The 25,627-nt window shown below is 42.0% G+C and overlaps 1 protein-coding gene across 2 annotated transcripts in view; it reads right to left on the reverse strand.

Annotated features, from left to right (window-relative positions):
* agap3 (ArfGAP with GTPase domain, ankyrin repeat and PH domain 3) overlaps positions 1 to 25,627 on the reverse strand; it is a 131,776-nt gene that overhangs the window by 38,187 nt on the left and 67,962 nt on the right. For both annotated transcript variants that reach the window (XM_037083541.1, XM_037083539.1), the window contains exons 5-11: positions 22,521 to 22,662; positions 21,924 to 22,058; positions 18,221 to 18,348; positions 17,746 to 17,901; positions 12,475 to 12,558; positions 7,712 to 7,816; positions 5,057 to 5,228 (exon numbers count right to left, since the gene is read on the reverse strand). In XM_037083541.1, the coding sequence (XP_036939436.1) occupies positions 5,057 to 5,228; positions 7,712 to 7,816; positions 12,475 to 12,558; positions 17,746 to 17,901; positions 18,221 to 18,348; positions 21,924 to 22,058; positions 22,521 to 22,662 (922 nt within the window). The remainder of the gene's footprint in view (positions 1 to 5,056; positions 5,229 to 7,711; positions 7,817 to 12,474; positions 12,559 to 17,745; positions 17,902 to 18,220; positions 18,349 to 21,923; positions 22,059 to 22,520; positions 22,663 to 25,627) is intronic.

Here is a 25,627-nt window from a genome sequence, read left to right on the forward strand (position 1 = left end):
ACTTCAGAGGGGAGGGTTCTACTTTAACACTGCATCATTTATCTGACAGCTTTAGTTATGGGTTACTGCTAATTAAGATCTTAATATGAACCTAAAAATATCAACTATTTGTACGATTTAAACAGCATAAACTCGCTCTTACACAAACAATCACTTTATATAAAACTATCAATAGCCATTTGGTTGCATGGCTGCTTTTACTTTTGAAGGAAATGCATCTGTAATTTTTTTTTTATAGTTTTAATCCTTTTCGGGGGGAATTTTGTTAACATCACTTTTACTTAAAATACAAAATAGTGCATCTAGAAGCTGTAATCAAAATTATCATTAGCGAAGGGAGAAGTGAAGCTTTAGCGTTTAATAGTCAACTCCAGTGCAATTCGTATTAAAATTAATGAAAAGGTAAACAACAAAGCGCCATTATGTGTATAAAGAGATAACGTGTCTAAAGAGATAACTGAGGCCATATAGCGAGCTCTGCAGGCGATCCAGGGGCTGGGGTGTTAAGTAGAGGCGATGGATTAGCGGGGAGCGGCGCTGCCTTGCTCCTCATTTCTCTTTAGGCCGGGCCGTCAGTGGGTTGATGAGCCGTGACGAGGCCTGACCCCTCCGTGGAGTTGTTGCCATTATGTACAAGTAGTGGGATAATGAAGCATTCATGGTAATGTGGGCCGGGCAGCACATCATCTGCGGCTGTGTGTAATCTACCAACATCATCCTGACCAACGCCCAGACGCCCCCACCAAACCCCCACACCCACCCCGTCTGCCTCCACCCCCCGATACTGCTGCTGCTGCCGCCAGTCCTCACATCAGAAGGCGCTCAGACGCTCATATTCATAACCGTGAATTACGTAGTTTACTGTATGCATCAAACCAATATGATGATATCACCATATTTCCTTTACTTTTCCTGATATTTTGCCTTTTTGTACAATTTTAAAATTATTTCAAAATGCATAATCTGGTCTCATGTTGTCAGATGATGATGATGATAGACATTTACTGGCTCATAGCTGCCGTTATGTTACACTGTTAATATGAAATTGATGATATCTTGACGTTGTCTCCCGAGATGAAGCTGAGCAATTTTTAAAAAAGATGCAAATGAAAGAGATCTTGATGCCAATTATGACCGAACAAATTTGAGATCACGACATCTATATCTATAAAAAAAATTGAAAGAAAATGCTAACAAGCAAATCTATCTAACTTTGTATATTGTGTGATTAGGGAAAATACGAATGCCAGGCTGGATTCTGCAACCATAGCTGTTTGCTATCAACTGCTTCTTTACTCGTAAGGAGGCAACCAGATGAACACATCAAGAAAAGACGCACAAAGCCCAACATCTTTTCTGGATTATTTACATGATATTATCATATGTTTATTAGTCACAAGATTACAATATCTCGGTCTTTAATGTCATGGTTATCGTGTACGTTGCGATATCGTGACACCTCGACCTCTACACTTGTCAGATTAAGGAATAAATCAGCTACTTCAAAATGTCACTGACATTATTTAATTAGATGGCTAAAAGTACTCGATAACTGACTAAAACATCCAGCTTTTACCACTGTAAGTGGTAGCAGTAGGAATTAAAAAATGACTGAACCTGCTGTAAAATAAAAAGCGCATGAATATTAAAGAAACCATCACAGATATACTTGTTGTTTTAGGGTTGGGGCTTTTTGAGCTGTTTGTTATTAAATTATTTGTTGTGGTTTGTGTGTAGCTATACAATACTGTTGGTTGTTTCATGCGAGTTGTTTGACTGAAATTTGAAATTTCAATTGAAATTTCAATTGATTGATTGATATAACCTCAATTTGCATTTTTGTGGTCATCTTTTTTTTTCAGGACTTCAGAAAGATGCACAACCACTTTGCGGAAACTAATGGGAATCAAAAACCTCGACAACTGCATGATAAGAATGACTTGTTTGAAAAAAATCTTGCAAGGATGTCCACTTTTACGTGTTTTACAGTGTTATAAACTGGTTCCAAATCAGCTTAGAGTTAAAAGTGGACAGATTTAAATTACGACTGATGGGGTCAATGACAGGGTACTAAAGCTCAGCTAATACGGTTAATAACAAGATAAGGTAAATTCACGTTACAGGAGCTCAAGGGTCAGAAGTAAAAGGGATATAAGACACGTAAAAAACAGACAAATATTGAAAAAATACTACCATAAAATAAAAAAATAAAGATTATGTTAACCTTTCACCAACACTAGGCAATAAAAGCTGGGGATCACCAGTCTACAGCAGCTCAAAGTGGCCTGGCTGCACCAGTGCTGGCACCATCAGCGCCTGTTGGTCAGCGACTACATGGCAACTGGTTCTACAGATCACAGCTTGAGACAAATTACGGTACACTGAGGAGGGAATGAGCTCAACTCCTCTCCTACATGCGTCTCTCTCTCTCCCTCTCTCCCCCACAGGATTGATTCAAAGTGACTGGGCCCATTAATACTTTGTACAATGTATCTGTCGCCGGTGACACGGCAGGATGCGTGTTAACAGGGAGGATCATATTTAAAATGGTTCCGCTCAGCACCCAGCAGAAGAATTAAACCTGGCCCGCTTGGTGAACTCGTGGGCGCATGCGTTCTCTCATTTGCTCTCTGTCTTCTTCAGCATCTCCTCTTCATCTTCCCATCTCTCTCCCCCTCTCCCCCCCCCTCCAACCCCATATCCACTCCTCCCCTCCTTCTCTCCGTCGCTATCCCTCTTCTCCCAGTGATTATAAAGGTCTTTAGATCTAAGGGATGAATGAATTACCAAAGGCACAGACAAGGCTTGTGATTTGGACGCCGTGAATGAAAAATTACCCCTTTGTTCCCTTCATCAATTGCACGTCTAATGAAATCAAAATCCCGATCACATAATCAGAAGAGGGTCCTCCACCCAGAGAGAGACCTGATGTGATTTGTAACCTTTCTTTTCCTAAATGGAGATTAAGGCAAATCTCCCTCGCATTGTTCCCTGATGCACGAACGGATGGCAAGCGAAGATCTTGGGAATCTGTCACTGAGGACAAACAACAGGGGGAAAACGACACTGTTGAGTTTGAAAAGAAAAGAAAAAAGAAAAGAGGAACAAATGAGCTGGGGCTGTTTTCCCAAAATCCTGGCTTGTATTTCAAGGCCCTTCTACCTCCCCTCAATCTCACTCAAGGTTAACAGTCTGTGGGCCCGAACAACCTCGATCCGACGTCCTCTGCTCTGTAAACTCCTACATCTTCCTGCTCCAGCGGTGGCAGCACCTTGGCCAGGTTTAACAGCAACCTGCCTGGACAGAGCTAATGCTCCCTTTGGCTCTGTGCCCACTTCTCAGCCAGCTAGCTTTAGCCTGAGCGATGGGAAAACTCAGTGCATATGAAGGACCCCGCCTCCCTCTGGGGATCGCTTTGCTAATTAGTATTAATTACTCTTAATCCTAACCCCTAAATCCAATCACTGGCTTCCTTCTCTACGAGCCTGCCAGACTCTGCGCAGCCTCCAGTGGCACAGCTCTCTGGGAGAAGAGGGGGATCTATTTTTAAACTTGAAAAGGTGGAAAAACCCTGGCACCGTTTTTCTTTCTTTTTTTTTTTTTGGTTGCTTTGACCCCCTCCACCACTACAGGGGATGAAAAATAACTAGGTCAGTGTCGGAGTGGCAAAAAACCCTTTTTAAAACATGTAGCCAATGTTTAAAACACACACTTTTTTTTTTAAAATTCCCTGTTTAGTAATTTGGAGAATTAATAGATTTCTCATAGATGCTCATTAAGTCATCATTTTGTATACTGTGAGGCAGCTAATTTGCATGAATGAACCGTACAGAAAGTAGATAATTAACCTGTTGGGACACATTTTTATGATTAATCACAAATTGAGGACATGGAAAATGAGTACAGTAATAAAAGACATATTGAGTCACCAGAACCTATTATACCTGGGATATGTTTTTTCTTCTGGGTAGGCATGAAGTATAGGAGAAATTCATAAGATTCTCAAATGTATAAGCCAGTCAAACAGCCAAATCCATCAACCCACTTGTCAACATTGGGATTGGCTCTAACTATCTTATATGAGTGGGTTGCATGTTTGTTACGGCCGGAACGTAGCGAACGTTAGCGTACACGGCGTGTTTACATTAAGGTAAGTCATGCTAGGCTAAGCTAAGCTACGTCCTGAGTTTTGGTGGGGATGCCTGAGCATTAGCATAGAGAGCAGAAGTAAACCTTTGTTTTATGTCAATTATCATTTTGTAATTATCCTTACGAATACGTCATGTTGTAAAAGTAGTGCAGCAAACATGAGTAGATAAATGGAAAAGCCAAATATTTTTGATGGTAAGTTCATCGCCTCAGTCATTGATGTTCGTTAATGAATTGTTGATTGGCTTTTGATTTTGGACTGTTGGCTGGACAAAAAAAAAGTCTCTGAGGTCACTTTGGGCTCTGGGAAATTGTGATGAGCATTTTTCAAGGATTTTTAAAAACTAAATGATCAGTTGTGACAATCATCGGCAGATTAATTCATAATGAACAAAACTGTTAGATACACTAGTAGCAGTCACAGAGTGTGAGCAAATAAATTGTGTCAGTCAAAAATACACAATCCAGGATATCTTTTATTAATATTGATTAGAGACTTCATCGGGCTATATATCTTGTGTTTTGCTCTGCGATGACACCTGCATTGATTACAATAAACTGTCTGGGGTCAAGACTGTAATATAATTTTATGAGCCTCACGAAACATTAAGTGAAATTTTTTATTATCAGTGATCCTTGACTCAGTGTGCAGCCACTTCCCAAAATACTTTTAGTTTGTGTTCTGACCTCAACTACAAGACTTGACTTGAAGCCTGAACAGTATACAACAGTCCCAGTCACACTCATAGAATCACTCAATAATGTGTCTGCAGTAGAGTCAGAACATATAAAATACAGTCAATATAGTAAATTGTAGCTTGTATCTGAAATATCTAAATTGCAAACTAAAACACATAACTTTTTCTTCTCTGACCTTCAGCCTTACAATAAGGACAGGAAGTGGTACCTGTGTTTCCGATGCCCAGCTGCAAGGTGCTGCGGTCCTTGGTCAGCCCGTTGGTTTTGGGACTAGCAGTCGGGGCCACGGTGGCCACCGCTCTCGGGGGCCGCTTCCCGGGAATCTTGACTGTTGTCCTCAGCAAGTCAATCTCTTTCCCGTGAACGTTCTGCATGTAGTCCTGTAAAAAGTGACAAAAACAACATGACGATAGTTGTCGACGGTCTGCACGCTCCTCGAGCAAAAGTCCAGATAATTTCAAATATTTCCCCTCGATTCAGGGGCCTGATTACACACAGCAGACCGACGAGAATCCAGGAATTATGGAAGAAAAACAAATTAAAAGGCTATTCAATTTCCATCCCCATTAGTCACAACCCATCCCAGACCTTCCACTAAGGGTGTGTGATAGTGGAAAAATGATTGTAAAGCCATTATACATCACCTGTGCCCACGCCTCTCCCAAATAGCGAGATGTTAGGCTTAATGAATGCAAACAGTCTCATTCTCTTTCAATTTGGGCATTTGATTTGGTTTAAAGCGACTACTGCCCAAATGTGGGAAGCCGAGGTGAAAATCATCGGGCTCAGCACAAAAAAAAAGAGATCCAAATAGAGGCGAGCTCGGCCTTTGCCGTCCCCCCACCGGCTTCTTCGCTTTATTACCGTGTCATAAAGCACTCATTTCTTTCCCAAGCCTCCTCGCTAATTACCCAGTGAGCGCTCTCATTTCATTTTATTGCTGGAATTAACAGCCAGATCGAAGCGTGCAAAGCTATTAAGATGTGTGATTAAGCCACATTCAATTAGTTTCTACAAACAATTTAATTGATGTAGCAGATAGAATTAACAGAAGGTGATTGTGTGGATGGCTTGGCTGACTGCGAAATTAAAGGTTCCCCTCTTCCACTCTCTCAGTCTGCCTCCCTCCCTCGCTCCTTCCCTTCCCTTCCCCTTTCCTCAATCTCTCTTCCCTCCTTTTTTCTTACTCCTTCTCTGCTCCACTGCTCAAAATGAGCTCGAGCTGTTACCGCGCTAATGTAACTGTCTCCCCGACTTCACCTCCCTCCGTAAGTCAACAGATTCATAGATTCATAGATTGCCCCGATGACCTGTAATAGCTGTAATGATCAAGAGATGGCCTGTTCACTCAATTACATACATCACTGTAGCACAGTGCTGCTCTGCTAATAACCGCTTGTAAATTAAACCACTAACACACTGTCAGTGCAACAAGGCCACACACAAGGTTCACGTCTAAACTGCTGGGCTTGTGTTCAAAGTTTGAGCTGCCTCCTCAGACACAAGGTGGGGTAACTCTTTAAACTCAGGTCCTTTTAATGAGCATAAATAAGAAACAAGGCCATTATAGACTGTTAATATTAGCAATGGTGCACATGTGATGTTATATTGCAAGACATTATAAGCACTTCTGACCTTAAGAACATTAATACGAGCCTTAAGAGTGTCTTAACATTTCACTTAGTGTATCTCATCAGTATAATGTCTTTGCTAAGCTTTCTGTTGCATTATTAAGAGCAACACATATTTCATCATGCATTCATAAACGTTAAGCGATCTTTTTTCAATTAACAAATTGAAACTTCGAATGGAATTCTTACAAGGCACTTCTTAACAATTTAAAAAAATATTTTTTTTATTCACTTTGGCCAAAGCAGAAAACCGAGACCAGTCAACCACTGCAGGACCCAGGAAGCACAGGGGTAGGAGGCCCAATTCATTTGGGTTGTATGGATTTGATATGTTGAGCTCTTTGAGGTGGAGAATTGTGTCTTGGACAGAGTTGAAGAAGTGTCCGCCCAGGTGATACCTGTGACACCTGAAGAGTCATTTGAAGCTGGACTGAATGCTGACTGTACACATTTACATTGAACTGAAAAGGATGGCTGTTATCAAGCAGTGCTTATGAACCTCTTACAATGTAACAATCAACATGTTTATGATGCTATTATTAACGTTTGTAATATCTTATAAGGGCCATTTTCCTATCAACCAACGCTTATATCCAGGATCTTCATATAAAGCGTTCCCCACGGTGTCGCAAATTACCGAAACATCTCAAACATATACAGGCTTGAGGGAGTCAGGGAGTGATGGGTAGGGATTTTTAAAAAAAAAAAAAAGACGGGCGTTCCTGACAGTGGCACCCGGCTCCTGAGCTGCCAGCCAGCCGAGTGTTTAAGAGGTATTAGCGGCCCAGCGGGATTCTGACAAAGACGGATGTGGGAGGCTGGTCAGGCTCTGCTGCCATGCAGTGAGAACCATTATAAATACAAGCCAGCGTGGAGTCTGGGCGCGGCGGCCACGCAGCAGCGCAGCCATGTCTCCATTAGCCGGCACCGGGGATGGGCACCGTGGGAGGGGAGGGGTTTGAACGTGGAGATGACCACTGGGGCACCCCTGTTCCTTAATACTAAGTCACAGCTAATATAGCTATTATATAAGCCTCTGTGGGAAATCATGGGCCTATATGGTTTGTAATCCAGTTTGTAGCAGTCAATGTAATCGCATCGAGAGAAAAAAGTCGAACATTAAAACCTCCAGCAGCACCCCGAGAGTACAAACAGTAGTGTAATAAGCACATAAAGCCGATTGGAAAAGAAATGGGAAAGGCAGAAGAAGTGGGAGGGGGTTTGATACTCACATGTAAACTGGGGTGGTAAGTAAGGACGCCATTATCACACAGCGTGACATATTTCTTTTTCCACTCCTTGTTGAGGGATTTGCCACTTCGCTTCAGAAGGATTCCCTGTAAGAGACAAGGCATCACGGTGAGCATATGCTCCTCTCAGAGCAGCGTGGTGGATGATATGAGCCATTATGGCTGTTAAATACCATAACACAGCATTATTATGGTTATTACAGATCGGTATGAGCATTTTCTCCTTGTGCAAGTCGCAAAAAAAGCAAACACGCATCAATTATGACACAGTGTGGAATGATTTAATATACATTAAAAAAATGTAATTAAATCCCCTTAAACTTTCATTCTTTATTCTAATTTGTGGCTGAAAGCTTTGAATGACGTGGTTTTTTTTTTTCTGCTGTGACCACTTGAACCTCCAGAGTTGGCCAAGTTCCTCTGGCACAGACCATTCAGAGAGAGAGAGGGAGAGAGAGAGACAATCCAATTTGCCAGACCTCCTCCCTGCATTCATACACATAACATGCTGAACTCTGGAAGACCTCTCAATCCTGGGATTAGGGAGTGTGATCTCCCCTCTTCAAAGCCCACTCAGCTCTTATTCTATTCTACTTTATCTTGCAGGGGCCTTTTAGGGGCCTCAGATGGTTTCCTTATCTGCTGAGTAAATCCACTGGTAAACAATGCAGTTCCTCCGCTGGAGGTGACCAAACGCTGCTGAGTGCAAGGGCCAGGAGGCTCTCCGGGGTTAAATAGTGAGGAGGGGCCCGCTTAATTAGGGGATTAAGCAGGGGCAATGTTTGTGCTTTTACAGCCAGGGCCTGTGTGTGTGTGTGTGTGTGATCTGAAAAGGGGGGGTGCAGGGGGTAGTATTTTGCTAGCCAGGCCCATCCTGCAGGCTTTAATCCTGATTAACACATCAGGCAGAGCTGACCCTCCGTGACCTGGGCACCAGGCTGTTTGCCGACAATCATCCTAATCCGAGCCCTGACTCATCCGAGGAAGCAAATGCTGACTGCTGGCAGCATGCTGGGACTCAGGAGTTTGGTGTCCTTGATATTTCATCCCAAAAACTGCCTGTTTATAGCTGCTTACTGGTGCAGGAGCTCAAACATACTAACTTTTCTCTAACAACACAAGTCAGCACAAGTCAATTACTTTCTAGTTTCTAATTTACTTCGGATAACTATTCAATTCTATTCTGCAGATGAATTAACTGTCGACCAGCCTTTAAATGTTTACTTTATTCTTTTGGAACCAGATTCATTAATCTTTTATCTTATATTCTTCACTTTGTGGCTTGAGGAGATATTTTCGTGATTTTACACTATAAAAATAAAGGCTTGAGTCTGGAAGTTACAGAGTTTGTAATAATATTTTCTGATGTTATCCAAAAATCACATCTAAAAGTCATTTTCAGAGGCCGCTGAGAAACAGAGCAGCCTTAACGTCGCCTGGATGTTGCCACAGCTTAAATTCTCTCATCCTTGAGGGCAGCAAAGGGAAAAAAGGAAATTAATATGTATATGTTGAGTATAGTTTGGATTATAACTATTTTTTTTTTTTATCACTTCAAGTATGAGCAAAGCTTAGCACAAATCCACTTAAATCTAACGTATGAGGCTACATACAGCACATGTGTTCTTAATGCTTTTCTTATTTTTCAGTTGAATTTTCATTTTTTCTCAAAAATAAATCAACTTTGTGAACCAGTTAAGGCACGATCAATGTGAAATCAAATTTGGATTATGTTAAGTGAAGCCACAGGACAAAAACAAGTGTGGTGCTCTTCCTTAACTTACAAAATATAGTCATTAGTCACTAATAAAACAGACCTGGCATTCACGTAAAAGTCATACAACTAGATGTAATATCAATGTGAAAGCCTTGGTTAGCTCTTTTGTAACTACTGATACTCGCGATGATTTCTCAGGAAGACACAGTGTCCTTCAATCAATAAGTTGCTGACTGCCCAGACTCTCCTCAATTTGGTCGATAAAAGAACTGTAAACACTTTTTAAATGGCTCTCTAATCATACAAAGCAAATGATCCAGTCACAGGGCCTCTGGCGACTTTATAATGCATGTTTTACAAGCAAATATGTTGCTCATCTTGTGGGCCTCACTGGAGCATAAATAAATCTATACGCGCAATCAGCGGCAAGCTTTCATATATTTATCAGAGCCGCGAAGCAGATCGATAAAGATACCGAGACAATAATGTGAAAATCTTTACGCGTGCCGACTAATTTTTCTGCTTTTATTTGAACGGCTGGCTGTGATGTATCTTTCAACTGGAAGCTCGACAAACGATTCCAGGTAATCCATCATAATTGTTCCGTACTTTGCCACGCTGAGCCGTCTGCCATTTTTATGTGATAGTTTGACATCACATGGCGACACTGAACCACACAGACACACACACACTGACAAAGAAGATGAGTGTGTTCAGCCTGTGCGACATAAGGAAACAGGCCGATCGTCAGACGCAGTCTCTGTGTCCACACAATTGTCATATCGCCACAGAGGAGATAGTGTCTGTCCTCGTCTTTTGTCAGGCAACTCGGAGGAAAGCTGCATCCTGCCACTGTGGCTGACTGATAGGCCGGCCCTTTGTGAGGACGGGGGGTTATGTGTGTTGGGTTTGGGATGCGGGGGGGGGGTCGATGATGGGGCAAGAATGCACCCACTGCTGAGGAGTCACCAGCAGCTCCTGAGTGCATTGTTATCCTAACTCACTATTTTTATAGATGGGATGGGGGGACGGAGGAAAAGTGTGTGTGGGGGGGGCATATGGTGTGTAATTTGGCCCGATGGGGTGAGGTGGAAGGGTGATGGTGGTGGTGGTTGTGGTGGGGGGGGAGTGGTAATTAAGCACACATTGACACTTTGATCTCCTTGATTGTGCATTTGACTGGCCTGGAGATCAGCTAGTCACCCCCTCTGTGCCTCCCTTCACAAACTCCACAAGAAAACCCTTTGTAGATAAAGAGGGGGGTGGTTTCTCTTGTCAGAAGTTGCCATGATACTCAGGGAAAACCTGGACTTTAGAGGAGGTGCTCCCCGTAATGTGTCGGGTTAAGAATGGGCGAGTTTACAGTAAAGATTGCTCCGAGGGGATTCTTTTCCCCCCTCGCCCACCTGCACTCATCAGGTGTGCCAGTTTCAGCCGTGAATTACACTAATCTACATTCAAGGCCGAGAGATTAAATAGAAAGGGATCCGCCACCATGAAGTTTTGCATTTCTGTGTTTTTTTCCTGGGGTTGTATCTCATACATTTTCCAGTGTGTTGTGCAAAATTTTAAAATCATAATGCAGCACTTCCGCTTCTGCTAAAAACGTATGGCAGAAAAGAAATGTAACAGACGGATGAAGCGATAGATACTGTATCTGTAACGCTGGTTTCCCCTTCAGCTTAATTTTCTGATTCAGTGAGGGGGTTTGGAAGCGTTACCCTGCCATTACTTTCAGCCGGACCAAAGGCTTAATGGCAATTTTCCTCTAAAGGGAAAGGGGAGGTTCAAAATTTAAAAAAAGAAAAAGAAAAAGGACATTATCTCCTATCATTGGCAGGTAAAGAGGATAATATAAGGATGCTGACCCGTTTTCAAAAGCCCTCGTATAATCACGAGTGATTACCAATCAATGTGTCAATTACTTCTCCTTCGGTTACAGTCGGACCTTTAGAAATGATCCGCGCTCAAAGGTGTAATTCAGTGCTCCTCACCCAAGCAGTGCTTTAAAGCAATGCATGAATACATAAAGGAGAAATATAATGAAGAAAATTTATAAAAAAGATGGAAAAAATTGTAGCTATGTTTAAACACAAAGCACCACAGTATCAGGGAGTGTTACCTGTAGCTGTTGCATAAGAAAGTGTAAGGTGAAATAAACCTTTTTTTAAAAAAAAAAACAGGGGAATTTGGTTGGAGTAAATTGGATCAGATTGCAAAATTAACTAAATATAATAAATAAATAAATAATAAAAATCAGGCTCAAGAGAATTATGCCTATGATATCTAATGACAATTCCAGCTAATCATAGCTGTCCAAGTTGATTATAATGATATGCATGAATAAAAATTCATTCAAAAAATGCGACCAGCACACGATGGTGAGTGATAATAACAACATGGTGTCCACTGTGAAGGAGAGTTTGTATGTTAGAAGGTGCAGTGCAGGATTATTATCCCGATATTATAACGATCGCAGGGACCGTCTCTCTGAAGTGGATTGACATGACTTTACATATCGAGACTAATTTTGCACAATCTTTGACTCAAGACGAACGAGTGAACATCTTTAAAACAGCCCTAAATTTGTAGTTATGGTCCTTTTTAAACCACACAAAATGTTGAGAAGATAACTGTAATCGTGCATGTGAATATACCTGCAGACCCTGACCAACTGTGCCTTCATATATCAAAAGCCATATGCTTTTATTTTGATAGGAGACTTGCACAGAACAAACAGGAACATTTCTTTGCTGAAAACCTCTCTCATGTTTATGTGTGAACCCCTGCCTTCTGGCCTTATTTCTACTGCCTTGTTATGTGGTGTTGTGTCGCCATCTAGCGGTTACAGCGAGACATGACGTCATGACCTGCCCACTGCGATTCAGTCGTTAACACACAGCAAATCCAAGTGTCGAACAGGAAAGAACATCTTGTGACACAAAGGGGAATCATACTTACCTGGTAGCTATGAGAAAATGTAGGTTGAAAAAAAAAATCTGAATCAATAATCAATAAAACTGCTTACCTGTTTGATAGGTATGGCCCTCCCACTGCCTATGCTGTCTGTTTTACTGTCAACGCTCTTTGCCTGTTCACTGGCTTTCCGAGACTGCAAGAAAACGAGAAAGTCAGTCAGCAACTGAGGCGACACAGCGACGGCGAGGCAAAGAGTGGGAGCTGTGGGGTGTGGGAGGAGGTGAGGTTTTTTTTGGGCGTGGTTGTGTGTGTTGGGGTGTGTGTGTGAGGGAGAGAGACTGGGGGTCAGAGGGGGGAGAGGAAGTGGGGACGTGAGGTGAGGGTTTTTTTTGTGTTTTTGAGCGTTTTTTTTTTTTTGTGGAGAAACTTTTGACATTGCAAAATAAAAAGTCTCAAAAAAGAAGCTCGAAATTAAACAGACAAGCAGACCAGCGGTAACAAACAGCAGTAAACACCGACGTGCAAGTCCAAAAGAACAAAAAATCAAAAAAGAGACCAAACCAAGACCACACTAGACACATTTCAACACAGAGGAGACCAAGGACGACCACACATTGAGTCATGACTCAGCCCTGAAACCATTTGTGGAGGGGGGGGGATCCTTCCCTTCTGTTTGAGACCCAGAGCGGGCCTTTAGTGGACCTGCAAGACCAACTGCTGCTATACCAGAGTAGAGCCAGCTGTGCCTTTAGCATAGTCGCGCTGATATACAAGGCTATCGTAGCACGTTACATCATTACAGGTTAAAAGGGAAAAAAGGGGGAAAAAAGGGTTATTTTAAAAGACTTCAGTACAATTAGCTTCCTCCGACCTGCAAAACCTGGTGGAACATAAACATATCAAACTATTTCAGCATCAAAAAAAAAACCAAAAAAAACCAAAAAAACAACAACACATCAACATTTCATATTTCTGGTTATCCCTGTGAGGAGGAAACGGTTAGACAATCACCTTGCATGGAAGTAAATCGGTTAAACTTCCCACCCCAAAAAACAAATAAAGAGATGAGAGGGACAGACATGAGTGTGTATGGTCTCACTCAGAACATGAGAAATGTCCAGTCACCAATGGAGAAGAGGTAGAGTCTGACTTCAAGTAAACCAACTCTGGGTGTTTATATTTTTTCCAACATTTTATTTTTTTTTTTTAATGATGACTTGTTTAGCTTCTATACAGACACCATACAAAGCAAGTCACAAATTCACTTCAAAATATTCAACAGATTGAGCCAAACATTGCAGTTCCCACAAAATATAGGATGGACAATAAAGGCATTATTTCATATACTCCTTATATGTATGTACTTTTTATAGAGTACCATTGTAAATAAAATACAATACAAGATATACAGCAGTCTATATTTTTTTCGTCAATCCGTTCATGATAGAAAAGCGATTATGCAAGAGTTCATAATCTCTGTACCAAACCTAAAATTGAGAAAAAAATGAAAAATAAATAAATGAATTTTAAGAGGAAACAATTGAATGGGGAAAAAAATAAATTAAATAAATAAAAAAAGGAAAAAACAAACGGTTAGGTTTAACTACATTCATACAAGTCGGTGCAACCCAGTTTCATTTGTTGGCAACGTTCAGTGTAATATCTCTCTGAATATAAACCCTCTCTCTCTACCCTGATTTTTTATGAAGGCCTTCATAAAATTACCCAAAGTTACTCTGATCTAAAATACCTCTATGATAATACATTTATACCACATGTTCAGTTCCATTCAATACTTCAAAAAACTTGCTGGAATATAAGAAGGAATAAATTAAAAAAAAAAAAAAAGGACCAAAATGAATGTAGGAAAAAATCTAAAAAGAAAGAACCAAAGAAGGAAAAATAGACAACTTGGCACCTCTAGTCCTTGAGTCCTCATTTATGGCAAAAGGCAGTGTGATGTCATGTAAGGAAAGTCCTTTGGGCGGCTGGATTAACAGTTCCAAGAGTGACTTGACTGTACAGCGTGTTTTATCTATGGGATGTCGGAATGAGAGTTTGGGGTTGGGGGTGGGGGTCAGTTGGGGGTCAGGGGGTGGACGGGGCATTTCCAGAAGAGTCCCTACGGTCTGTCTCACTTCGTGATATTTTCGACAGTCTACTCCGAGTGCGCTCAAACACCCAGATGGACTCGAGTTTAGGCAGCGCTAGACGCTTATGTCCTATGGTTTCCGTTTAGTGCAAGTTCCGTGCATTACCCTAAATGCGGTGAAGCACCGAGGGTAACGCAATCTCTTCTCTATCAGGATTGGCAAAGCAGGGGGACTCTTTTTCTTTTTTTGTTCTCTCTTTTTTTTTTTTTAAGCCATCGTGCTCTTCTAATTCGGAAGGAGTTGGAAAGCCCTTTTAGTTGAAGAAAGGTTGGAAACAGAAGCACAAATCTGCAAATGTTGAAAAAAAATGGTTATTTTTTTTTTAATTTATTTTTTTTAACGTTTGTTTGTTTTGGTTATGTTTAGGTGGAGTCCAGCGACAAGTCAAGGGACTACAGAAAAAAGGGGGGGGGAAAAGGGAAACAACTAATGGCAGACATTAATACGTGGATTAAATGAATGTGAATGAATGAGTGGGATGGAGTTAAGTATAAAAAATGGCGCGCTGTTCATCTAAAGTCTTAAACGGTGTGCTTTTCCACACAAAAAAAGGGACAGAGACAGCCTGAAGACATCAGGGAACCACAGACAGACTACAAAACAGATTGTTTATCGAGTTATTGACCATGGAAGCACTAGGAAAGAATAATGTGTATACTGCGCTGACACCTAGTGGCCAAAGACAGTTATGGTAGATACCAGCTTGAAATGACTGAGTGGTGAGAGTGGTGAAATTGATTTGTGAGGGCGGTGAGGAGACGGCGTGATAGGATCTTCTGTAGTAAAGCTTTGAGTTTTATTCACTTACTAAAAAACAAAAACAGAAACAATGCAGTATTATAGAAAGATATTTTTCTTTTTAATGGGCTTTTCTGATAAACTACATCTGATATTTTTGTAATCAGATTAAAACTAAGTTAAGAATCTTATCCTTAATTTCAAGAGTCCCAATGCCAGTGCCACAAAGGTGACAAATATTACTTTTATATCTGATTACAACTGGACTGGATTTATTCTCTTGCAGCATTTTTTTTCCTTCGCTGTGACATTAGAACAAAATACCTTGTGTGTAATGACTAAAAGTGAGTCTGATATCGATCTGTCAAAGCTTATCTACTGATGACATTAAGGCATATTGTCTTTCTTCTCTCGAAACTCCCTCCAAAAAAATCAACATAGAAGTGAACTACTTACAGGAGTGTGGCTAAAAAACAGGACAGGCTCTTTGAATGGCAGCCGGACTTTTTCGGGAGCTAACACAGATGTGAATTTGTTTTTCTGAAAAAACGGACAGAGCTAGGGAAGGGACATCCTCGATATCGTTGATGAAATATTTTCTCTTTCTGTTGTTTTTTTTTTTTTTATTCGGAAAATGGCAAAAAAAAAGGGTCGGCACTGCGAGTCTTCCTCTCCTTAGCCCATCACGCTCTTCAAGTGTCACTGAAGAAATGTCGCCCCGTTAACTTTTCCGTCCCTTCCTCTGCTTCCTCCTCCTCCTCCTCCTCCTCCTCCATCTCCTCCTCCTCTCCTCCCTCGCCCTCCCTCCTCCCACCCTCGGCTCGCTGCTCCTCAGAAGGTCATGAGCTGAAACTCCCGCTCGGCTTGCCACTCCGGCACCCACACCGGGTAGGTGGCGTGCTTCGGCATCTCCATGACGCGGACGGGGAGAGGCTCATTTCTCTGGTGGACATGGTTAGTCACTACCTAGCAGGGGGGAAGGGAGACAACAAGGGGAGCTAGCACACAGCCTGTACTGCTCGGAGGCCACAAAGCCTGCGGCTTCCACAGCAGCTGGGGTAACAGGGTGAAGGCAGTAGGAGGAAATAGAAGGAGGGGGATAGATAGGGAGGTCAGAGAGGGAGTTAGTTAGAAAGAGATGAGGGAGGGGAGAAGAAAGAGGAAGGAAGGAAGTGAGGGGGGGAGACAGTTGGAGGACGAGGGACTTTTCAGAAGTGGGGGGGGGGGGGGGGTAGATCTCACATAGCCTGATCTCTGAAACTCACAAAGCTCCAGCGGAAAAAAAAATTGAAAAAGAAAAGTTGCAAAAACCTTTGGAAAAGCTGACTCAACCGTTTCGGTCAGTTTGAAAAACACACTGTGGATTTTTTTGTTTTTTGGGGGGGGGTACAAACAAGCTCTCCGTGGAATCACTTCATTGATTTGAAAGAAGAACAACACCATTTTTGGTAGCTTTTTTCAATTTTTTTTTTTTGTACAAAAACCTCCTCCTCCCTGAGCTCGAAGAGGACTGAGGTTCTGGCTACGTGAGATTAGGAGAGGCTTAGCAGCAGAGAAGAAGGCTGGTGTAGGAGGGAGGAGAGAGGAGGAGAGGGGGGAGCAGGCTGGGTAGAAGAAGAGGGCAGAGGCTACAAGTAAAAGACAAGCTTAGGATAGCTAAGGAAATTAGAGTGGTTAGTGCACACATGGTTAGAGCAAATACGACAGGACATGGGGGTAAAGAGCAGGCAGACAGGGGGGTCGGGATACTGGTGTGAATCTCGAGATAGGATTTGGGGCCAGTGGACAGGTAGAAGTAAGTGAGGGGGTGAGGCTCTGGGAGGGGGGCAAATATCTAGACTCAACGAGGTGGTTAGTGGCCGGTTGAGCCTGGCGTGTCGGAGGATGCGGGGCATGCGTTATTAGCAGCGTGTAAACAGGGCATTGGCCGGCTTGGGCTTTTTTTTTGTGTTTAGCTCGGTCGGGCAGGAGAAGGGAGGTCACTGCAAAGAAAGGATCTAGTAAAAATAAGAGGGGTGGGGGGAAGGGAGGGGGGAAGGAGGGAGGGAGGGAGGTCAAAGATTTAGACAGTGCAGAGGGCCTATAGTTCGTCATGGGTGAGATGAGAAACTTAATCCATGTGCACTTTACTACATCCAATTAGAAAAGAAAAAGAAAAAAAAGACATGAAAAAGAGTTTTTTTCCACAGTGTTTATCTTTGATATTTGCTTTAAAGAAGATTTGTTTTTTTGAGCATTTTTTTGGGGATCTAATATAATTTTTCTCTATTTAGTCTCATTCTCCTTTGCCCATCGTGCTGTGTGAACAAGACGCTTTACTTTTGCCTGCATCTGAGGCAAGGAGAGCTGATGCTTCTTTTTTTTAAAATTGTTTTTAAAATTTTTCTTTTCGAGCTACCTGTCTCCCTCTGGTGGACAAAGTGTGCCTGGCAACATGCCTCCTAGTAGTGTGAGTGGGTGTTGCTTTGCATCAGCTGTCGCATACTTACTGTGAAAATGTTGGAGCGGCGCTTTGACTGCTTGCGGATGGGCGTGGGCGTATTGGAGGCAGCGATGGTCTCGATGCGCATCTCCCGCTGACTTATGCTGGGGGTGGAGGGAACAGAGGAGGAGTAGTCGCTGAACGCACCCCCACCATTGGCCGCCTGGGGAGCCGAGAGAGATTAAGAGGAACAGACAGAATCAGAGGGAAAGGGTTGGGGAGAGAGATTTCAAGCGAGGGAGTCAGAGAGGTAGAAGGAATAAAAAAAACAAACAAAAAAAAAACGATAAACAAGCAGGTCAATTTAGGACACGGCAGATTTGATTCCTCCTCGTAATAAAAAAAGAAGTTATCACGAGTTATGAGAAGAGTTACATAAACCGAGTGTGCAGGAGAGGTCTTTACATAACAGCGACGAGCTCTCATTCGTGTTGAAGCAACGAAGGGGTGTAACAGGAAGTCTGCGATGATCTGGATCTTACCTGGTTAATGTGAACAGAGGGGATGGATGCAGAGGGGACTGATGAGTGGCTGGGAGAGTTGGGGAGAGATTTGCACGGACCGATCGAGAGCTGCTGCTTTTTCCTCATGGCCACGACCTTCTGGGCAACTGGAGGAGAGGAAGGCAGAGACACGGAGACAGACTCATCATTCAAGGCTGCTAAGTGCGGATATAAATGTAATTGGGCTGTTTAATTAAGCAAAGAGAGCACAGAAAACCAGAACCATCTGTGGGCTGTTAATGGCGTTACCTTGTTAAGTGACAGCGGATAAATGTACCCAACATAAGCTCAGTTGGAAATCTTCCTTTGAAAGCACAGTATTCTTGGTTTTCAGAAGACTTGCATGATGACTTGTAGTCAGTTAATGATGACATCACTTCTGTGTTAAATGCTACAGACCTGTGATCACTTAATGGGCCCGTTTATCCAATTGCGTGAATATTATCCACCGTGTCCATTTCTTGGTTGGTTTGTCAGCAGGACTGCACAAAAACTAGAGATGGCTCTCGGCCCACAATGGACTCCATTAACTTTTTTGTGCGAATCCGGATAAAAAGGGACGGATCCATTATTATAATTTTTTTTTTTCTCAGTCTCAAGGTTTTTTTTTCAACATTTTCGTTCATTTCTCAGGAAATACTGCAAAGATATTGATGAAAATTAAAAAAAAAACACAAGATACTCTAAGCCCGGAAATTAGTCTGGAAATCTCCCGTTACACCAATCCATTTTCACCTGGCTGAAACACTTTGTTTGTCCAGCACTTTATTGTCAGCCAACTGGTTTGATACCACATTTAATCCTCTGGTTCTATACAGATACCTTCATACACTCACTACGAACTAATGTAACTGCTACCCGTGGCGTGTCTGGCTGGGTAATTTTTCTCCTTTAGAATGACTCGTTACAGGTGAAACATTCAACGAAAGCACATCCCTCCAGAAATGTTTTAGGTGCACTGCTCCTTTAGTATTTTGGTTGGCAACTGTCGTCAGGGTGGGCTTGCGCAAACCATCTCCAGGGGAACGCACAGATGATTCAAGTATTTCTCACGTTGTGAGGGGTAACGTCATTAGAAGGACGGATTTCAGCCTGAAGCCCGATGACTTCATCGAAGGGACTCACTCCAACACGGCTTCAAAAACAGGAAAACGTTTCCATCAGGCAATTCGGAACGTCATGCGACCCTTATTTCTTAGATTTTCACTGGAGACCATGAGATATTTTAAAAATGTGACAGTTGCTGTTGTGGATGTGAGCACACGTCACTAAAGTCAACTACGGTGCCTTACGACTACAGGTTTGCACATACACATATACATTCATACATTCCAATAAAGTCTCCATAAAGTGCTAAAAAATACACAGGATACCATTTTCCTCTTTATGAACACAACACTAGCAGTATATAAATCAAACGCTCAGCAGAGTAAGCAAAGCTAATTCCAGCCAGACAAAGAGTGAGCGCATTATCACAACCACCCTCGGGCTATTTGTTTTCCAGTCAGGTAATGGGCAACATACTGCAAAGTGGATTCTACATATCTCTGGGGAGAAAAAGGTACCTCTATTTTCCAAGAAAAAGTAATCACACAAAATGATGCTTGTAATTTTTGGCCCCCCCCCCCAAAATGTTAGCCAAATGAGACTGTTGTCATCGTCTGAACGGCCCGATTCGCCGTGCAATCGGTGCGGCTCGTCGTTTAATTCACGGCACACTACTCGAGCCAGGGACCGGGCGGAGGGAGGGAGGGAGGGACGTGATGTTCACGGCTGCGTGACGTGAATTAGCACTGAGGGAAAGAGAGATGATTTGAAGTTGCGCTGACAGCTGGGACCATAACGCCCGGCTGCCTGCTGCAGCATGGCAAATAGAGAAAGAAAGGGAGGCGAGAGTGATACGCAGCGACTTCTCCAGACAGCCGACACTCCTTCATCTCTTTTAATTATTTCAAATTGGGCTTCAGGAAAGCAATTAAGGCAGAGAGGGAACACAACGTGCCTGTGCATCAAGTCAATGAAATGCAAAGTGAACGTTGTGATACATATTCAGATGTTTTGTGAAGGGATGACAGGCTTTCAAAGGAGCAGCAGCCTTAGGGGATAATGTGAAGTTTCCAAACGACAGTTTCATTACTTCCAATTATGGATTCGGGGGGAAAAACTTTAGAGTTTCCAGATACTTTTAAGACAAATTAAGAGGGCGTCTCACCATTTATATACATTCGAATATTACTTGGCTTGGAGCTCCATATCTGACGAGATGACCTCTTACATCATGATTTCAGCTCCAGTGATGGATAACTGCGGTGTTTGACAATCACTTTCAATTTACTTCGTTGTTAATTGAAGAGGGCCCGCTGATGTTCACTGAGTGCACTGCCAATCACTGGATGCTGAGCACAACACATTAAAATATTAACGCGTACATACACGACTCCACCTGAGTTGGCCTTGCACGAGCATATTATGCATTTTGTTATAAATAACTCACAGCAGGAGGAGTGAAGAGGAAAAAAATATATAGCCATATTCAGTGAATTTAGCACAAATTATACTTGTGTTTAATGGAGTGGCACTGAAGTTGCAAAAAGTTGAGTTGACTTCTTGTGGGAGGGCACGGCCTCATAGTTTTGAATTTAACAACAATTTGACCACTTTTATTGAAATGGGAGGACATTTTAGAGGCCATGTATCCCAGCTGCAGGGCTCACATTTAGCACCAGCCACCAACTAAATGCTGCTAAAATATTCAAGTGGCTGGTAGATTCGTTTCACTCACCCGGCAAAAAAACAATGATAATCTACCGAGTGGCTGGTCGCCATTTGTTAATTTCACATAGTTTGTGTTCACATCAAGAGTTTGTCAAGAGATCCTGCTGTCTTTCCACCAAAACTCAAGTTTGGAAATTGTTAATCTGAAACGTGACCACTTTGGATGCTAATGTTCGGTCTTTGGGTTAGCCTCGAGTGAGGAACAAAAATGAGGCGATGGGGTGAAAAGGAGGACTGCAACCAACACATTGTCTGTAATAATAATGTTTTTGACAGACTGGAAAAAACGTGTCATCTTTAAAAATGTCAAAGGATGTTCAAATAGTCAAATCACGATTTCGCAAGCTCGCGTTGACATCTTCAAATTGGTTATTTGGGACTGAATCACTTTTGAGAAGCTGAATCATTTACATTTTTGGTACTTTTTATTTTACCTTTGTTCCTGAACAAGCTCTCAATTATAATTCTAGATTTATGCTCCGTCAATCAACTTATTATTATTACCTCCACCGAGGATGTTGTGTTTTTCGGCGGGTTTGTTTGTTTGCTGGTTGATTGGTTTGTCGGCAGGTTGACACAAAAACTACTGAACAGGTTTCCATGAAAACCAATCAAGAGATCTTTTCTCACTGTCTTCAAAATTGCATTTACATTTCATTAACTTCTCAGGGAATCGTACAAGGATCTTGAGGAGAAAAACAAGGGAGTATTTAGGTGATTGTTATGGATGAATGAGTACAGCTTGACGTGCATCCAAATAAAAGTAGATTTAAAGATGTTTGATTTGAAATTGGATTAGGCTGGGCTCAATTCAGACAGACAAATGATCAAATACATCTCATGTGCCAGTAGGGGGTAAATGAGTGAAGTCTACTGGTACTTCTTGTGACCCCCCCGCCCCCCTCACCATCCTGGAAGACTCTCTCCACATTCAGGCCGTAGGTGGAGCAGGTCTCATAATACGTGCAGCGCTTTAGGTCGTTTGACAGCTTTCTGGCCCGCGAGTCATCGATCACTCTGGGGTTGGCGGCACTGATTGCATCTAAGGAGGGAGAGAAAAAAAATGAAACACTCAGACATTTGATCATCTAGTGATCTTCTCTCATTTTGCCACGGTCAACACGTTCCACAAAAAGACCCCAAAGAAATCAAAATAAATCATTTAATAATGAACACAGGCCAAATACTATTTGATTTCTTGGGGTCTAATGATGAAAATGTTCATCCATGTTCATCCTAATGCAGGATAAAAAGTCTATGTGACACAGAAATAAGCTGTAGTCTCTCAGGCTTTGGCTACACAGACAATACTTGTAAGCTGGATCAATTCAAGAGCCGAGGATGATAATAAAAATACAGAATATGAGAGACTTCTCCTTTATTCGTACTTTCTAAGTGTAAAGACAGTGTAAGAACATGGAGTTCTTCCTGTGAATGTGCACATCTCCAGTATGGAGGAAGCAATATCCTGACAAAACATATACATCAGGTGTAATGCAGGCACCTTGTGTTCCCACGAGGACCATGGGGACCTCAGCTGTGTTCCTGTAGCTGGCTAGGCGCAAGAAGTAATTGTAGACTGTCTGGAAGCTGATCTCATCCTCCAGGCTAAAGACGAAAACCACTGCATCAACCCAGGCAGCAAACTGAGGACAGAGCAAGAGGTGGAGTACGGTGAGGCACTGGGAAATAGAAGCTGTCTCATTACTGCATGAGAACATTCACACTTTGGTCTGATGCCGCACCTGGAACAAAAAAAAAAAAATCTTGTCTCTCGTCTGTTGTTACTTTACTTGGATGTTTGAGCTTCACCGTGCAGAATGATGCATGTGCCGAGTTTTGACACTAAAAGGCTGCTTTCATGTTCGTCTTCCGAAAAATGTGCATTTGCCTGCGCGCTCAAGACACGAGCCAACAAGACACTACTCGCATCATCACAACCAGTTTGGAGTATAGTATTTTTCCAAACTTACAAAAGTGACAGATGTAAATTTCCCAAGTTTCAACAAAGTAGTTGTACTTGAGCTTTTTTGAGAAGAAAACTATACAGTGTATGATACAAATCATTAGAAGTATCTTTATTTTTCAATGGTTCAATTGGTAAGAAAGTTGATTTTTGAGTCTCATTCGCAGCTCGCCAAATACTGCTGCTTTGGTGCGGTGGGTGACCCGACCTTCTATCCCAAAGTATTTTGGTTTAAAGAGTTCACTTTTGTTTATCAAAATCTTCTGGCAAAGGATATCAATCCTCTTTTCCAGACTCACAATTGGATGCTTAAGGGGAGACAATGAAGGTGAAAACATTGTTATGCTTGAGACTAGTGCATGAAAAAAACAAAAGATTTGGGGCTATTTCGCTTCCATAAACACATCATCCTTCAGACTAATGGAAAGACTGGAAAGAAAAAAAATGTATGCAAAGTAATGCATATTTAATTAGATTACCTAATTTGAGAATTCAAACGTGAAATATAAGAACATTTGTGAACCAAAGAATAATCATATTACAAAAGTAATGAACTAAGGATGTTTAACGCTGGCATATATCAATATATACTTATATAAATAAAATCAAAAAACATCTACCCATTTGCAATGTTCCCACTTAAAGCATGTTTTTAATGAACGCAGCTTATAATGTGTCCTTGAAATAACTGTTAGCTGTTGCAGGTCTGCTTTTGTTCACGTATATGGACAGAAGGGGGCACTGTAGCAGCAGCCATGGTGCACTGGGTGTCTTGTTCAAAAGGCAGAGAACCAGAACAAGATGGAATGATGAAACATCACTACTGTATCCTTATCTTTTTCTTATCTTATCTCTCTGCATTCCCACCGCGGCCAGAATCTGGGAATCTTTGTATTTGTTGGATCATATACATTCATAATCTCTGTTTAGTTTATGATCCAACGTGGGGGTAGGTGGGGGGGAGCAGTTTTCCCTTGAGCTGAGGAAATCAATTCTAATCACCATCTATTGTAGGAAGGAGTCTAAGCAGAACGCAGAGTAGTAGTAACAGTAACGATCGAGTGATAACTATGCCCCCCGCTTTGCCCTCTTCTTCATTCAGCTTTCACATCTCGCCCCAGACCCCCATCGGGGGAATGAATGGCAAATCAAGCCTCAGAGCCACAACTCTGCTCAGCCTCCTGTGAGTGTGAACATAATGCAAGCCCTTAATTATGCCACTAATTATATAGGCAGCTGACAACTGAGCTGAGCTCGCGTCGAGTCCCCAATGTCTCTGAGCGTAATGCAAACGTAAATTGGAGCTTTGCCAGGCCAGGTATGAGACGCTGCTAATAGAAAAGGCATGGTGAATTCACACCAGGCTCACATGTGACGACGACAGTGAACACTGTGAATGAAGCCACAAGCTGTCAGGTTTGCATTCACTGAATCCGCTGATTAAATCCCATCAAATCCCCTATTGAAGCTGCTGAGGTGTGGTTTAAGCATCAGAAGGCGCGACAGACGTCATTTTCAAGAACAAAAAACTCCAAGAATGACATCAAAACAACACAATACATTTACATACTCAAGTTTCTGTGTTGAAAGGGTGAATGTGCTGCTAGCAGACATGGGGCAACATCAGCATTCATTCGGAGTCGTGTGTCTAACATTCACTCTCCTTCTTGAAAAATATGTGGCTCTGTAGTGGCTAAACGTTCGCCTCTATGTTTGCTAGCTAGCCGCTAACTTCATCTGTCTGCTATTTGGTGCTCGGCTGGCAGCGTACAGCAGGTTTTGTAAAAGCTTTGTGGTGATAAACAGCAGCTACATCGGGACTTGAAGCCGTTAAAGGTCGTGAGACTGAACTGTCAAGTTCCGTGTCATAAAATTTAAAACAATAAGCTGAGGGTCGCTACAATGCTGATAAATCAGACAATAAAAACTATCTCTAGTCTCGTTGTCCCTCAAATATCTTGTTACAGATGTGGTTTGATGTAGGGGGGTTTATTTTCAGCAGAATAGATCCCAAAAATATTAAGCAGTGTGTCTCTATGATCATCTGTGTCCTCTAATCGTTGCTTCCTTTTGTCTCTCGTTAATATTACAAACGTTGATTCAAGAAGCTTTAAGGAAACACTTGTATACCTCCATTTTATTTCACTTTGTACTCTCATACTATATACTCAATAAATGTTAAAGAAAAACATTGTACTTTTAACTCAACTGCTTTTGTCAGACAAGTGACTCCTAAGTAAGACAGACTTTAGATGTGAAAACGTGTGATTGACTGATCAAATTTGATCCATTGTTCTAGATTTGCGCCATCAACGTGTATATGACCAACAAGATGTTTCTAACAACCTGAAAACAGCACAATCTAGATAAAGTGCAATCATGCAAAAGGGAATGTCAGAAAGAATCCTCGACGGTTTGCCTTCTGAAAAACCCAGGCTGGGTGAAGAGGAATAAAACACAGAAGCCCCATCCTAAGTACATTAAAGTCCTGTAAATGGGACAATCTCTGACAAAACATGGCTCAAGAATGACTGAGGAAAAGAGGCTGGATTAACAGGAAGCACTTCCTCAATTTACTTCCTTTGGAAAAGCTTCAAAAAGTGAAAATCAAAGCCCACTTTGGATAAAACCCGTAGCTCCATTTT

This window comes from Acanthopagrus latus, chromosome 21, assembly GCF_904848185.1.
Source record: "Acanthopagrus latus isolate v.2019 chromosome 21, fAcaLat1.1, whole genome shotgun sequence".
Lineage (NCBI taxonomy): Eukaryota > Metazoa > Chordata > Actinopteri > Spariformes > Sparidae > Acanthopagrus > Acanthopagrus latus.